At 37.4% G+C, this 18299-nt stretch overlaps 1 protein-coding gene across 1 annotated transcript in view; it reads right to left on the bottom strand.

Moving 5' to 3' along the window:
- Nucleotides 1-18299, bottom strand: part of MTHFD2L (methylenetetrahydrofolate dehydrogenase (NADP+ dependent) 2-like) — a 108656-nt gene that overhangs the window by 66222 nt on the left and 24135 nt on the right. Inside the window, 3 exon segments of the mRNA XM_021101430.1 lie at nt 15843-15950; nt 17457-17591; nt 17594-17608. Of these exon segments, the coding sequence (XP_020957089.1) occupies nt 15843-15950; nt 17457-17591; nt 17594-17608 (258 nt within the window).

Raw genomic sequence — 18299 nt, 5'->3', positions numbered from 1 at the left:
ATTGTAAGAACTCAAGGACTATTGTCCCCATGAGTTTTTCCTGAGGAATTTACTAAAAGATAAACTTTAAGAATCAAAACATACCTTAGGAAAATGGAAAAATGACTATTGGAGAGTTTTAAATATATTTAACAACAAAATTAAAATGAAAGGATTGGGGTAACAGACAACATGTAAATGTTATTGGCTCTGATTATGTAGAATTGGTGCAACTAACAGAATAGGAAGAAAAAAGATGAGAAAGTTTGATGATTGCCCTATATTCAATGACTGTAATGAATGGATATCGCTTAAAGCTAACTAATCAAATAATAGAAATAGAAGAATATTTAAAAGTATAAGGTAAACACACTACAAAGATAAATTTTATTGTTACATATCAGATAGGAGACAAAAGAAATGAATCACGGAAGAAAAAGGAAATCTTTCATCATTTCTTCTGATAGAATATCAATAAATATCACATAAAGAGATAGAGAACTTAGAATATAAAGTTATAATTATTAATTTCCTATATCTTCCTAAATATCAAAAAATACATAAAAAAGAGAAAAAATATGAAAGAAAATAAAAACCATAAAAACAAAAAACAGAACAGAAAATAACATGACACTTGAAAATGTATAGGAGTTCCTATAGTGGCTCAGTGGTTAATGAACCCAACTAGTAACCATGAGGTTGAGGGTTCAATCCCTGGCCTCATTCATTGGGTTAAGGATCCGGCGTTGCTGTGATCTGTGGTGTAGGCCAGCAGCTATAGTTCTGATTGGACCCCTAGCCTGGGAACCTCCATATGCTGCTGGTGTGGCCCTAAAAAGACAAAAGACAAAAAAAAAAAAAAAAAGACAAAAAACAAAGAAAGAAAGAAAGAAAGAAAATGTATATATTTATCATAATAATAAAAGTAAGTTTTCCTAAGTTTTTAAAAAATATGTATTATTTTCAAATTGGCTCACAAAGCAAAATCTGGTTCTATGCTTTACATAAAACACATTTAAAATAAAGCTTTTTGGAAATGTTGAAAATAAAAGGTGGGCCTATAGGATAAAAAGGTATATATTCTAATGCAAAAGTGTGATTTAAATGAAGACAATGATAAATATATAACAAATAAAAAGAAATATAATTCATAACAGAAATAAGAGATACACAAAGAAACAGAAACATACTGTATTTATTTTATTATACATGCTGCTTAAGCAAGCACAAAACATATTGTATTTGTTGAATTCAGTTAACCTTTTTCAACTCATGACAGCTCAAAGACATAGAAGATATAAATAGCATATATCTGATTACAATATATCAAACTCTGATAGTAGATAATACATTTTCCTTTTAAGTGCCCAATGAATGCACTTTTTAATGTTGTGATTTTGGCAAAGAGGAAAATATTAATTTATACCAAAAAGTAGGCAGATAAACTATAGGTATTTTCTCTGATCACAACTCAATAAAGTTATAGTTATTAACAAAATCAGAAATTAAGAAATGCTTCCACCGGAAACATTTTTAAAATACTTGGGTCAAAAAGGAAATACAAAGCAATACCACAGAATATTTAGAAACATTTATAATGAATGTACTACAGATTAGAACCTATAAAATATAAATAAAACAAAGCTTAGAGGAAAATTCACAGGTCTAAATTATTATATAAATAAAACAGAAATAAAAAATGTGTGAATCAATCCTTTAACTTACACCTTTAAAGAACAATAACATAAACAAAAGAAATTAGAAAAAGATTAATAAATGTAAGTGTTAAAATGTTTATACAAATAAGCCTATAAACTGGAATATTTTAAGCAAGGAGAAAATTTAATAAATTAGTCAAGTAAAAATGAATATATAGAAATAAATGCGAAAATTAATAAAGAGAATCTCAACTAAAAATAGAGTTGAGAAGGCCTACAGAAGGTGCTGTCACTATTACCACTATCTGTCACTTTCGTGCCCCATGGGAAGAACTTACCTTGGGGTCCCAAACAGGAAGAAGTCTACTACACCAAGACAGGAGATTTTTTCTTGCCTAGTCACAACCCAGCCAATGAGAAGCCATTGCCACCCTTAACTTTTACTTTCCTCCAATAAACTTTACTTTTTAATTTTTTATTGTTATTCCCCCAATACAATTTTTTTTTCTACTGTACAGCATGGCGACCCAGTTACACATACATGTATACATTCTTTTTTCTCACATTATCATGCTGCATCATAAGTGACTAGACATAATTCCCAGTGCTACACAGCAGGACCTCATTGCTAATCCATTCCTAAAGCAATAATTTGCATCTATCAACTCCAAGCTCCCAATCCATCCCACTTGTATGGAGGTACCTTAGAAAACTATACATAGAACCACCATATGACCCAGTAATCCCACTCTTGGGCATATAACCGGACAAAAATTTCCTTAAAAAAGATAGGTGCACCTGCATGTTCATTGCAGCACTATTCACAATAGCTGAGACATGGAAACAACCCAAATGTCCATCAAGAGATGATTGTCTCAGGAAGATGTGGTATATATACACAGTGGAATACTACTCAGCCATAAAAAAGAACAAAATAATTCCTCCAATAAACGTTTGTTTCAAATAGTCCTTACCAACACCTCCCTTTTCTCCATAAAAGCAAGCTTCTCTCTTTTGTTCTCTGGATTTGCCTATGGTTCTCCAGAACTTACATTCTCAAAACTGCAATTCCTCTGGCTATTCCCAAATAAATTCAGTTTGCAGGTATGGTAGATGGCTATTTTATTTCTAAAGTTGATATAAATACTATCATATACAACAATACGTAAGAAGATACAGTGAAAGCAAAGATCCCATTATAACAGCAATACAAAAAATACACAGAAATAAACTTGACAAGAAATGTGTAAAATTTATATGGTAAAAGAAAATCTCTAGAACAACACCAAAAGACTTAAGTAAAACTGAGGAACTAGTCATGTTTAAGGATACAACATGTTCTTGAGTTGAAAGACTCAACATCATAAAGATGACAATTCTCCCTATTCATTACACATTTAATACAACTCCAATAAAAACATTATTTTTGCTTTTTTCTGGATGAATATAATTTTATCCTAAAGTTAATATGGAACAATAAAAGAGAAAACTAGGAAATATTTGAATAGGAAGAACAATGAGAGGGAATGCATTGTGCTTGATGCAGTAGTCATTCTCATTTCGGGTAATGGTACCACCTTCTGTCCAGTTACTTGAAGACTATGTCTCCCTTGCTTTTTTGCAAGATACATATAATCCAGTAGGTTATATACATATATAATTAACAATCTGTAGAGTTTCAATCCAAAGGAAAAAAATTATTGAGATGAAGTTCAATCAGCATGGAAAGATCTTATAGGGAACTCCACTCCTTCAATAATAATATCCAGCTGATTGTTATTATTCCTAAGTGAGTTTGGCCAGGGATACCCATGGATATACCAAAGTCATATTTAGACTTGACTGATCAGTTTCTGACTACTGAACCATGGAAAGGCTTTTAGTCTGCTATTCATTAGGCTAGAGCATGATAGCAAAAGAGAGGTGAACCAAGGGAGTTAAGAGCAAATGTATTCAAGCAATGCCTCCGATTCTTCTGCCTTTGTCTCTTGATACCTAATCCTGGTTCTAAGAGCTAGCTGCCCTAACTATACTCTTATTTAACCTCTTTAACTCGGCGTTGTGAAAATTCCTGTCACTCCTATTTTCAGTTCTGCTGCCCCATTATTTTCTTCAAGGAATCCTGCCGCTTACTGCACCTAACCTTTCTAGTGCCTCAGCCTTTTCCCCAGGGTAATCAGTACCAACAAGTTACAGCAGCCACTCTGTAGAATGATGCATATCTCTGACCCTCAGATGACTTTTTCCCACACTCACTTTTATCCTCTTATTGTGCATATGGTAACAGCCTGGGCAAGGGCCTAATTTTTCTATCATGCAAACCCAGATAAAAATGTTTTACAAGCAGTCTTAAGCAACTCCACTGTGCCCAGCACTTTACTTCATGTTTGTAAGATATAGCAAGAATGAAAGACTTAGAAACTATCTTCTAGAATCATAGACTTCTGTTAGAAGTTAATAATTAGCTGCTAGGCAAGAGATGCTTCTTACTATAAAAAGTCCACAGTCCAAGAATTGTGCACTGGGAGCCACCTGAGCAGTTTTCTAGGCTATCATTACCTCCGTGATGTATGCAAAATCGCAGATTGTAGCAGAGTTGTTGGCAGCTAACAGAGTTGCAATTAATATTTGCCATTTCAAAAAGCTAGGACAAACAACAAAACATGATTCACTTTACAGTATCATTTTTTGTTAAAATTACCTAAACAGGAGTTTACTTTTGTCAGACATTTCCACGCCATCCTCTACTTTCATGTATTCAATAATTAAGAAGTAATCACAGGACTGCGCCAAGCAATGGAGATACACAGTTCTCTACTCTTCTATGGAACACAGATCTGTGAATCAGAATTATGATACAGTGTGACAGTTCCACATTCAAAGGAGGTATAAGTGTTGGCACAGAGCACCATTCTTTACTCTAGCTGAGAGCAGCACAGAGACACTTAAAGATCTTAGAGACAGATTCTTGATGCAAGTAGGAATTTGTTTTGCTTCTATGTCAATTGCCTTGTGCTTTTCCTATCCTTTCCAACTGATAAATTATTTTCCATAAAAAATGTGAGGAAGAGTTTCCTTGTGGCAGAGTGGGTTAAAGATCTGGCATTGTCACTGCAGCAGCCTGGGTCACTGCTGTGGCTCACGTTTGATGCCTGGCCCAGGAACTTCCACAGGCCCCAGGCATGGCAAAAGAAAACATACACACAAAACAAACAAACAAACAAAAAAAAACAACTTTAGATGCAGTTACAAAGTATTCAGATATAAGCCTTCTATTCATGTTTAAAATGGGTCAAGCTTTATTCTGGTATCTGGTCAAAACCTGGCTGGTTTGATTGGCTGCTTATCTGTCATTCGGTTATCTTCCAAACACCTTGGGTCCCCAGGTGGATGCCAACTAAGGAATACAGCTTCACGTTTAGCCAAATACCGCTTTAATCCTACTCCTTTTAAACATCAATCTGAAAGTTCTTTTATGAGAAAAAAGTGTTAGGAAGGGCTGGCTGAATCTGGACCACTGGTATCTCTAGATAGTTAAAAAGTCTACCCCTGGTTTTCACAAAAAACTATTCAACTGAAATCATGGAATTATGTATTCAACAAATTATAAGTGAGCAAATACATACGTAATAGAAAGTTACACAGAAATAAATGCTATGAAGAACAGAGCACAGAGTAAGTAAACAGAGAGTACTATTTTGATAAGGTGGTCAGGAATAGCTGAGGAGGTAACATTTGAGCAGAAACCCAAAGGAAGTAAGGAAACAGATTGTATAAATAACTTCAAAAAAGATAGCATTCCAAGAAGGAGGAAAACCAAGGGCAAAGATCCTGACACAAAAGTATGTATGACACGTTCTAGGAAAGCAAAAGGCAGGTGTGGCTGGAAGGCAGTGATGAAGGTAAGAATGATAGGAAATGAGGAGGAGATGCAGCCCAGGTGCAGTCACATAAGATCTTGTATATCATAGCAAGGGATCTGGATTTTATCCTGGAATTGGGTTGTTTTGAGTGTTATGGGAAGCCATGGATGATTGAGACACATCATTTAGAAACTAGAATACACGTGGGAGAAGGGACAGGGTCGATGCCAGAAACCAGCTTGGAAATTTTATAGTGAGAGATAATGGGAGTCTGAACCAGCATCTGACTATTGAAGGCAGTGAGATTACAGGTATGTTTTACAAAATGGTAATGGATAAGATGTGGGGTGTGAGAGAGAGCAATCAAAGATGGCCTGAACACCTGGGTGAACTGATGGGAAGGTCCCATTTACTAAGATGGGAAGGTCTATGGGGAGTAAAATTAAATGTGAAGGTTCGTATATAGTAATTTTTTTCTTTTCTTTTTAGGGCCTCACCTGCAGCATAAGGAAGTTCCTGGGCTGGGGTCAAATTGGAGCTGCAGCTTCTGGTCTACACCACAGCCAGGGCAACACCAGATTCAAGCCATATCTGTGACCTACCACTGAAGCTTGCAGCAACGCCAGATCCTTAACTCACTGAGCGAGCACAAGGATCAAATCTCATCCTCATGGACACTATGTTGGATTCTTAACCCACTGAGCCGCACAGGAACTCCTGTAAATGGTAATTTTGAAAGGGCTACCGATCATTCAAGTTGAGTTGTCAGCTGGACGGTGGTTACATGGATCAGAGTACAGGGGTGACACAGGGAGTATTTAGAGCTATGAGATGGAAAATTGGGTAGGGAATGACTCCGGAACCGGCAGTGAAGCCCTAGGCTCATTCCAATGTTTTGAGCAGTCGTCCTCAATTACCTTGACTGCATTTGATTCTTCTATGGAGCTTTCTAAAAAATACTGCTACTCAAAAAGATTCTGATATAGTTGCTCTGCATTGGGCTTAGGTACCTACATTTTTAAAAGCCCCCAGATGATTCTAGTGAATAGCTAAGTCTGAGGACCACTAGTTTAGATGCTGGGAAGAACAGAATGCCTCAGAAACCAAGAAGCAGAAAAAAATGCCTAAGTGAGATCACAGCAATGCATGACAATGGTGGCTTTGATCTATGTTAAGTAGTAAAAGAAATAACCCTATTAAATATGGCCATTTCATTAAATTAAAAAGCACATTATGTATATTACTCAGTCTATTACATAGCTCCCTGCTTTTAAGAACCCTTAGGAGAAATTACCTTTTGGTCTTAATATCAGAAAATGTTTTATTTATCCTGAGTGTGTATTTTTAATCCTAAAGACATTTAATTGGGTAGTTAGTCATCTTTTTCCCTGCTAAAAAAGCTCTCAGGATGAAATTTGTGACCCTATCACAGAAAGTACAGTTTAAATGCAATTAAAATTAAATAAAGTTGCCAAAACATATATTCAGCAACAGTATATAAAAAGTAGATTGTTTGGCAGGGGGACGATATACCCGGAGATTTAACAATATGCCTATTTTTAACAGTAGCTTTATTCTTGGCTCCATTTTAGTTCCAGGCCTTGCTTCCCTTTTTCTTAACTAGTCCTCACTTGCATTGTGCTTTATAGATTGCTATGACCCACCTTAACTGTTTTTAGAATAAGTACACTATAATAGCAACACGAATGAAAACACTGAGTTCCAGGGAGATGCAGGAACAGAGTGTGCTCTCAGACAATAGGATGGGAACGCCTATGCTCATTAACGCTGGGCTCTCCTGCTCCAGGAGTGACTCTTTGCCCATCAAGAGTGCAACTACAATGTGAACAAGTTGGCAGTTATAAATGAAGATATTTATAACTTTGGAGTCATATTGTTTTTAGGATTATTTTCCTATTAATAGGAAAAAATATATTAAATCATCCACATGAATCAATTCCCCAGGGAACCAAACTCCTTGTGGTTCCAAACTGCCAGGTCAGGGTGATGGCAGCATTCCTGATTATGAAGAAGACTTTAAGCTATTTAAAAAAACAAAACAAAACAAACAAAAAAAAAAAACCTTACTAAAAATTTAAAACAATCACACACTCCTAAATCCTAGTCAAAATGAGGTAGCCAGCTCAGCTATGGAACAAAGGATAAGTATTAGCCTGAGCCAAAGTACTGCCCCTGTCTTCTCAGCTGTTTTGGCTGGGAGACCAATAGAAAACAGTATCAACAATATCAAGGGAGTTCCAGTTGTGGCTCAGTGGTTAACAAATCTGACTAGTAACCATGAGGATGCAGATTCAATCCCTGGCCTTGCTCAGTGGGTTAAGGATCAGCGTTGCTATGAGCTGTGGTGTAGGTTGCAGACACAGCTCGGATCCCCTATTGCTGTGGCTGTGGTTGGGCCGGCAGCTATAGCTCTGATTCGACCCCTAACCTGGGAACCTCTATATGCCCACAGGTGCGGCCCTAAAACAACAAAAAAGACAAAAACGAACAAAAAGAATATGAAGATCAGCTCTTTTTGTATGGGTCTGTTCGTTAAAGCTTTATATAATTTTGCATTTATTTTCTTTTTTCCAAGATTAATAGATGACAGTAAACTCAGGGATCTTACTACAATGTCTGATTTTGCAAACTTGCTTAAAAGACCATAGACTAATGCTAAATAAGTATTTGCAAGATTCCAGAATTTGAGAGTCAAAAATGCAGACACATTGAAAAACAATGTACTGCTTACTGCCTATTAATCATCTGTGTGGGAAAAGGCTAGACTTCTGAGGTATCCTAGTACAAATATAGCAAATACATAGATACAAATCTGGCAACTATATAAATATATAGTTTTAGGAGGAAATAAAATTCCCAGGATCAAATACCAAAGACCATGGCTCTCTCAGAGATTCATAGTGCTAGCTATATTAAAGGCTATATTATATTGCTATATTCACAATCAAGACATTTTTTGATTTTGTTTAACCCAGATTTCCCAGACTTATTTGACTAACTCTTGTCACTTTTGTTTAACCCAGATTTCCCAGACTTATTTGACTAACTCTTGTCACTCTTTAAGCTCATTAAAGATCCTGTGATATACTGGTGTGCCTAAGCCTATAGCTTATGAATACCTGTATTAGAAGTTTCATGATATTCTTTGTTTATAAATTAAATGAATTCATTCATCTATTTACCGAAAAAAATTTTTTGGAAAGCCATTGTGCTTGATGCTGGAGATAAACGGGAAGATAAACAGATCTGGTTTTCACTCCTGTACAGTTAATAGTCTGGCGAATATGATAACATCAATCAAATAACGACACAAACAAATGAAAATCACAGACTGATTAAATGTTGTGAAGGAAAAGTTCTTCATTGTGTCTATGATGGTGTGTGTAAGGGGGCGGGAAAGGTTTACAGAGATTCCTACTTGAGGAAATTACATATTATATATAACAGGATATATGTTACATGTATATACATACATAACATATATATGTGAAATCTATATTCACACTGCTTGGCACTGTGACATGATTTTTTTAATTATCAAATCATCATTTATCATTATGGTATGAATTATTTATTTGGTACAGAGGAAACTTTTTTCTTTAAAGATTTTAGAAGGGTTTAATAACTTCAAGTAGAAACTATTTTGACTTTGGTCTGTGAGTTAACTTTTGTTTAAAGTGAGAGAAGTGACAGAAGGCAGACAATAAAAACATTTCATTGTAAAGTAAGAGAAAGTGGACAAAAAAGGTATAACATTCATGTATAACTAATTAGAAATCTTCCATTCCCCTCCTAAAACTAAGCTTTTTATTACAAAAAAGGTGTAACATTCATGTATAACTAATTAGAAATCTTCCATTCCCTCCTAAAACTAAGCTTTTTATTACAGCTCTTTTGCAGCCTTTTGCACAATTACAGTGATTTAATGAACTTTCCTTCTAAACTGCAAGCTCAAGAGGACAGGGCAGAATCTGATTTTTTTCACCATCATATTCCCCCCCAGCTTAGTGACAAAGAAACCAGCCCCTCTGTAAGAAGACAGCATTATGTGTCAGCAGATCGAGGGGGGAAAAAACAAAATGACAGATTTTTAGTGTTTTATTGAGAAAATGCTGTGACTGCTTTCAATTAATGCTGTCGGCAACAATTTCCCCTGCCTTGCCAGTACGCTCAGGTCTCCTGTCCCCTTGCAGGGTGTCATGAGGCATCCCCCTCCCTGTGATCTGACTCTTGGGGGCAGGGAGTCATAAGTTATGCTTTTATATGAATGCCTCTAATGTTAAAATGTAAGGAAGTAGCGTGTGGTAAAGCTATCCCTCACTCTCATCCCCACCACACAGGGGTGTTTTCAATAAACGGCCACATTTTATTTTAAATCCCTTGCCTGCAGTCTTATTTTCTAGAGTACAGGCGCACAGGAGACACTAAATAAACTTTTACTGATTCCCCTACTAGTTGCATTATTACAGGTGCTAAATTTCAGAGACACAAAAAGCCTAAGACGAAATATTTGTCATTGAGCAGTTCATGTTTACTATGTGTGTATAGGAAGGGGGAACAATTAGATAATCAACATGCCACAGGATTAGTATTGTAATGGCAACACATATAAAGGCCTTAAGTTAGATTTGTGCTTCTTGAAAGGCGGATGGGAGGTGGGAGGAGAGCAGGTGAGTGATGGAAAGGACATTTCCTGCAGAGGGAAGGGGGTCTGGGATAGAAAGGTGGCCTGGGAGGGATGGTGTGCTTGGGGAACAGCACGTAGCTCTATGGCTTCAGTGTAAGGTACCAGGGAACACAATGGGAAGAATGTCTGGAAAGGCTGGTGGAGCAGAGCCCTGGAGTCTTAGAAGTGCGACCTTGAACAATCGGGCTTATAGACATTAGAAAAAGGATGCTTTGTGCTGGTAATAAAACAAATGCCTGGTACTCTGAGGTCATGAGGAAAGAGAGAAAATGAAAGGGAAAGAAAAGATTGGGGCATCACTTTTTATTTTAAATAGTGTCAAATGTTAGTTTCAAGGGTGTAACTAATAGTCTCAACTGCCTGAGGTGAGAATATGCGATATTTTCCAAGTACAGTGCTTTCCAGATACTGGCTGGCTGAATTATAGAGACACTGGAAATGAAACAGCACTCCTACTATTCATCTTAGAAAATGCAACTACAACAAACATTTGTTATTTTTCTACTGCTCTCCACTCTGCAAACTCATAGCTGTAATTCAGTAAAGTCTATTCATCACGGAAGCCTCAGAACACATAATGTCCCTGATATCTTACCACGAGTACTTCTATCTTAGAAAGAGTGGGGTGGGAGGAGCAAAGACGAAATGCACGGCCTCCTCCCTGCCCCATTTTGACAATGGTCCATCCACAGGTAGCAAAGGTCCTGCTCCACTGCCAACAAGACCAAGAATCTTAGCCCCACTGGCGTGACTGCTTTGCGTGACTCCCCAACTCCTGGGTGTTCCTTTATGGCTCCTCTCTTTGAAACCTGAGAGCACCTGGCCCCACCTGGCACGGGGCTGAGCTTAATCACACGTACCACTCATCATGTTGCACCACCTAGAACAGCCATTCCTGTTCAACGACCGAAGGCCCCTTCTGGAGCAGAGGGACAATGCTCCCAGGCTGGCAAAAGTGTTCATCTCACAACTGGAGCCAGTTTTCATGAAGGAGAGGCATTCCATTGACAAATTACCTTGTGGTTTTCCATTTAGACAGGATGTCCCTTAAATAAAAAAAAATGCCTGCTATTTAGAAGCTGCACCGGACAGGCAGCTTGAGTGCAAAAGCTGAGCACCAATGCAGAAGCCATACTTTGAGAAAATACGGTGTCCAAAGCTAACCCAAGGAGATGCAGTCTGTTATCTTCTGGAAACGGGAATAAATCGTTTTCGCCACTGTACGCCCCCTGGTGTTTCATAGGGAATATATACTGAATGCATTGCCTGAATGAAATCAAGAACATTTCTGGGTCCTATGGACTCGAAGCAAAATCAGGTAGTTGTTGGCCCTTCCAAAATGTCTTTTAAAAAGTCCCAGCTCCAATGTCACTGCAATAGGACAACAAACTTTTAGTTGAAGGAGGAGCATGTAACCCCACATTGTGGCCAATTGTGGGGATCTATTTGATGGCATGCCCTATGCAAGAATACAAAATAGACATAAGGGAATGTACTCTAAAAAATGTGAAATAAAACTAGATTCTGTGTTCCTCTGGTGAAAATATATATACTGTCTGGTCATTATGGCACTTTGTTATCTTGAAGGAAAAAATAAAAACTGTTTCAGAGAAATTGGGGAACTCCTATTTTACTCATCATGATAAAGCGAAACATAAAGAATTTGTGCTAAAGCCAGCGTATCCTGTTTTCATTCTGAAAGGTGAAACTGGGCAGCTTACTACATACAAGGAAGTTAAAAGAATACCTGTGAATCATAGGTGCGGTCACAACGGTTCTGAAAGATCCTAACGAGTAGTGGGGCTCATGAGCAAAGACCCTCCACTGTCAGTCTCTTTAAGTTTCCACGGTTACTAAGGGCTTCCCTTAGCAAATGGAAAGCTTTCTTAGGATGCTGAATTTTATGCCACTGAATATTTATCATTTAAATCACCCATACTTGCATGTCATCCCCCCTCTGTACCCCATACCCTGCCCCCCCCCATTACTGAGACTATAAGCTTTTGGAAGACAGGCGCCATCTGTCGCTCTCTATAAATGACATAGTGGCTCTAGAGTCACATCCTCTTCAAAGCCTCCTATGATGGCACGTCCTCAGTGGAAGGTTATTTCCCAGCAGCACCCCACTATGTCCAGTATTAGCACTAACTCCTTACCTCAAGATTTTAGCACATTCTCAGTCCTCTACATATTTCAAGCCCTTGCAGAATTAAAAGAAGCTCCTTCTCACAAAACAGCTGGGATGATATCCTACATTATCGAGACTAAAAGTCAGCCTTGTGTAGACATATTAATCAAGCTCAATTATCGTACAGTCATTTTTCTTCTAGTGAAGTTATCTTTGGCTTTAAGACACAAATGAATCAGTAGGGCTCTGAATCTTTCTTGGTAAAAAGAATGAATTGAATGCTCAATATTGTGAGTTTCATCAGAATAAGTTCTAGAGATATGAATTTGCCCACAAATTCATCATCATCTCCATTAGCTCACAATGCACACGTAATCACTGCACATAATTACTGCTCCAGCAGACATGGATGTCTGAAATATTAACTTTCCCACAGATGCCAAATCTTCAGGAAGCAGCTCTTAACAATTTATTATATTAACCATCACCACACTCCTATTAAATACGCTTAAGAATAAACACCACCTATGTTGCAAACTGTCCAATATCATTTTTATATAATTTATTACCTTTCAGAGACTGTAATTAGAATGGCATCTAGATGCTACTATAATAAATGTAAACTTAACCACCTGGCATGTAAGCAACCAGTACTACATCTAATTCCACTCGTGTTCAAACTTCAACATGCATTCAAGTGAAAATATTTTGTAATGCAAAGTATAAAAAATATTTGGAGTTCCTGTCATGGCACAGTGGTTAACAAATCCAACTAGGAACCATGAGGTTGCAGGTTTGATCCCTGGCCTTGCTCAGTGGGTTAAGGATTCAGTGTTGCCGTGAGCTGTGGTGTAGGCTGCAGACGTGGCTTGGATCCCGCATTGCTGTGGCTCTGGTGTAGGCCAGCAGTTACAGCTTCGATTCGACCCCTAGCCTGGGAAATTCCATATGCCACGGAAGCGGCCCTAGAAAAGGCAAAAAGACAAAAAGACAAAAAACAAACAAACAAACAAAAAGTATAAAAAATATTTATAAAATTAATATGTTTTATGACATAGGAATATCTGATTTAAAATTGCATAAAGAGGAGTTACCACTGTGGCATTGTCACAGCTGTGATATAGGATCCAGCATTGCCATAGCTGTGATGTCGGTCACAGCTGTGGCCTGGATTTAATCCCCAGCCCAGGAACTTCCATATGCCATGAGTGCAGCCAAAAAAAAGAAAATTGCATAAAGAAAAGGTAAATAAATTTTCTTAAATTTAGGTATTTTATAGACAAATAATTCAAAATTGAAATTTGTTAAGAAATCAGCAATATATATTAATATCTATAAGAAAAGTGCAATGTAAGGTACAATTCAGAATATTATGATGTCATTTTCTGACCTAATATTTTATAAACTTTATAAATTCTATGTTCATGCAAATTATTATGGTAAAGACTGGATTTGATTCCCCCCCAAAAGCAAACACGAAACCCACTGGGAAAAGAAAAGAAAATTTCAAATGAAAGTGAAAAATACATCACTAACCTTGGACTATGTTACTTTAAACTTTATAGTTAGTACGGCCACAGATGATTAGCTTAAGCATAATAATGGAAATAATAATAGCAAGCCAGAGTTCACACATACCAAGCGCTTATTTAACTTACTGTGTCAGGCACTATAAGTAGTGCTTTACATGCAAATCGCATTCAATCTTCGAAATAACCCAGTGAAGAAGATTATTACCTGTACTTTACGAATGAGGGAAGTGGAGATATACACAGATTAAATGACTTGTCTGGGGACACAGGGCTTGGCAGGAAAAGGGTCTGACTTCAAGCCTATTCTCCTAACGACACAGTTGGCATCCAGCTCCCAACTCTGTATACCACTTCCTTGTACGACCTTGGGTCAGTCACTGACACCTCTAAAGCTCATTTCCTTTAGCTGCAAATGTAAACATGAATATACGCCAGAATTAGTAAGAACTCAATAAGATAATTCATGAGAAATTGCTGTTCAGGTAATGGAACTGCATAACGCTGCCTTTTATGTTATTGATGAGATAAGAAAATAAATGTTGAAAATGAAGGAAAAAACATCCTACTGGCTCTTGGTCAAAATCTTCCAACAAAAAGGTACACCTACATAAATTTTCCTGGTTGGTTTACCTTGCTTAACAGAAACTATTACATAAAGGGAAATATGAATCAATATCTTTATTGCACCCTAAGAGACAGATAGATAAGCATGACGGATTAAGTCAGAAGTGAATAGTTAAGCTAGACATGCAACACTGTGGATGGTTACATGAAAACTGTGTTCATAGCACCAGATTTGGCCTTTCAAAGAGCTCTTCAAAACTAAGGCTTTTTCAAGTTACCTTGAGTCACTCTCAGGCCCTAGTTTACTGTGATCTACATGTGCATTCTGACTTGTGGCAGTATTTAAGTCCTGAAATCCAAGAGAAAAAAGAATATTCAAATGTCTCATAATTCACCATTTTAGATAAGCGATACATTATCACTGGGCTTATTTTTCCATAGAGCTTTGTGGCTTAAAGACTATTTCATATGAATTATGTCAACTGATATTATAAAATCACACAGTTGGCCCTTGGACAATACAAAGGTTTGGGGCACCCACCCTCCACACGGTCCAAAAATCCACCCCTGTAGTCATGGTTTGTCATCCACTGACTGAATTAAGTGCAGATTGTGTAATACTGTAGTATTAGCAAAAAAAAAATTCAAGTATAAGTGGGCCCATGTTGTCCAAGAGTCAACTGTAATTTAAAATTTGGGATCAGAAAGCTGGAATTCACCAAAGTTAATAATGGTGCAAAACAACAAAAACAACAACAATTTCTATCCATACACTAGTGGTGTGTATTGGGGATGTGAGGTGTTATGTACGCGATAGATACAGATCTATTAACGTGATTTTTATGTATCTAGGATGTATCTAGCCTTCTCACCTTTCTTAATGTCTATATAAAATATATATATATATATTTTGTCTTTTGAGGGCCACACCTGCAGCACATGGAGGTTCCCATGCTAGGGGTTGAACCCTGGAGCTATAGCTGCCAGCCTACTCCACAGCCACAGCTACATGGGATCTGAGCCGCGTCTGCAACCTACACCACAGTTCATGGCAACACGCTAGATCCTTAACCCGCTGATCAAGGCCAGGGATCGAAGCCGCAACCTCATGGTTCCTAGTCAGATTCGTTTCCGATGCGCCACGATGGGAACTCCTTAATTCTATATTTTTAACAATTTAAAGGAAGTAGATCTAGCCAAAGGAAAAAAATAGAAACAGAGGAGCCACATATTTCCAGCAATTCTTTTATTCCCTATCAAGGCACTCAGGTCATTAGATGAGGAATAAGGGAAACTTTCATTTGCATAAGCCTATAAATATGCTAAGACACATTTTCAAACACCATTACTCAGTGAAGTTAAGAAGTAAGAAACTGTAAGAGCACCTGGGCTCTCCAGGCTTCCACCTACCTCCTGGCCGTTCGTGTTCTCCATCAGTGTGTAAGAGCATGGCAATGGGCATCCCAACATTCTTGGATCTTCCAGCCACAACCACATTCTTGCCAAATGTTTCAATTCCTTAAAACACAAAGTTTGATTTAAATGAAGAGGAAGCAATAAGAAGCACATTAAACATTTGAATGGCCAACTGAAACATCCTTACAAACTTCTAATTAAATTTGAATGACTGTATGCCTTGTCTATCATGTCCCCACATTCATTATTTATAAATATTTCTTTTTATACTTCTTGGACTTGTCACTTCCCCTTTCATTATGTCCCATTTAAAAAACCACAAACATTTTCAAGTTGCCATTAAATTACTTTTAAGCGGTAAAATTCACATGAAGAATCAGACATGTGGAGACTTACAATATATCAACTACTAATTAGAAAGTAAGGAGTTCCCGTCGTGGCGCAGTGGTTAACGAATCCGACTAGGAACCATGAGGTTGCGGGTTCATCCCTGCCCTTGCTCAGTGGGTTAACGATCCGGCGTTGCCATGAGCTGTGGTGTAGGTTGCAGACGCGGCTCGGATCCCGCATTGCTGTGGCCTAGTGTAGGCCGGTGGCTACAGCTCTGATTCAACCCCTAGCCTGGGAACCTCCATATGCCGCGGGAGCGGCCCAAGAAATAGCAACAACAACAACAACAACAACAAAAGAGACAAAAAAAAAAAAAAAAAAAGTAAGCAAAGAACGATAATGTCTAGCTTACTTGGCAATCAAATTTTGAGCAAACCTGGGACAAATGAAGTGAGAAAAAAAATATTTTTCATGAAACTCCTATAGTTTACTCCACAGGAGAGAAGTAATAATATTATGGACTTAAAGAGATCTGAAAGATAAAAAGACATTTACCTCTTTGGGACACAATTTCTTCATTAGTAAAACAAAAAAGTTAGAATTAAAGTTTTTTCCAAGTGCTAACCTTGTAAGAGTATAATTCTAGGATCTTCTTTCCCTTGGAAGTTCTCTCTCTGTCTTAGAAAAGAACAGGTTAGAAAGGAGGAGATGCTGCCAGAAATGGAGGTGACAGTGATGGAGGCAGGAGAACCGTCACCTGCCTGCTTAAGGGTCTTCAAGAGAATTACTATATTTAGAGCATAGTTCAAGGGCAAATGTTTATAGGTCATTAGAAATAGTTCAAAAATATTTAGCCCATTTTGTATTTTTTTTTTTTTTAAGGCAAGGAAAAACGATACATCTTGAAAAAATGCCCATCAAAATACAATCAGTTTGAGAGTTCCTTGGTGCTCAGTGGGTTAAGGATCCAGTGTCATCCCTGCTATAGCGAAGGTTCAATCCCTGACCCAGGAACTTCCTTATGCCACAGGTGCAGAAAAAAAAATAAATAAAATTAGTTTATAGTTTAAAATGAGGGAGACAAACCTACTTTATGGAAAATTCATTCCCTAAAAGGCGAAACAGTAATTACTTGCAACCTGGTTCATGTTCTTCATTTTATTTTGGATTTATTCTTTGACGTCTGTAACTTTACATATTTCTATAGACTGAAGTTTTATGGCTTATTTTCTTTCACTCTTTTCATCAAGGCAATGCACCCATGTCCTGTAGACTCACCTGTTCTTTTGATTATTTCCCAAACGGCACTAGCAGTGGCAGGGATGAGAGAATGCTGATCAAGGCAGAGTCTTCCAATGTTGATGATATGAAATCCATCAACATCTTTTTCGGGGGCAACTGCATTACATACTGCCGCTCATCCACATGGTCTGAAAAATAAATAAAATTTATCTCCTTTTGCAACAATTATTTATTTAGAAGTCTGGATAATTAAATCTGACGGCCTACAGCCAGATCACTTATGGTTCAACTTCAGTTAAGATATAAAATCATTACTCTGTTCCTTCTTGTCACCAAAATAGTCAAAAGTTCTCTTGACTGTCATTACCCGCTGTAAGAGTGTATGATAAGTCCGGGGCCAGAAGTGGCTGGCCTGCTGAAAGGGGCTAGTCTGTGAAACAAAACAATACCAATGAGATCTGGAAAGAGCCAAGTGATAAGTCTTTAAATATATGATTTTCCTGTACATTTCCCCATATAGGCTTCTATTGAATATCACTAGCACTGCAGATTAAAAGGGTTTTGTTAGTGTTAAAAATAGTCATAATATCATTAATGCCCTAGCATTCCTCCCAAATGACATCAGAAAGAGCATCTCTCTCTCTTCTCTCACACACACACACATTTTGCTTATATTAGTACACGGATATCCAAAGTATCATTATGGTTTCTTCTCTGAAAGAAAAAGGTCATAACCTGAAGTAATGAACTAATCAAATGAGATATGAGATGCCAATCCTCTCATTTTGAAAAGTAATAAGTCTAGAAATATAAATAGGCTCTTAATTCTGCCCTGTGCAGAGTAGTTTAGGTTATCCTAAACCTAACAATTAACCCAAG

This window comes from Sus scrofa, chromosome 8, assembly GCF_000003025.6.
Source record: "Sus scrofa isolate TJ Tabasco breed Duroc chromosome 8, Sscrofa11.1, whole genome shotgun sequence".
Classification (NCBI taxonomy): Eukaryota; Metazoa; Chordata; class Mammalia; order Artiodactyla; family Suidae; genus Sus; species Sus scrofa.
This window is presented reverse-complemented; position numbering and strand designations above follow the sequence as displayed.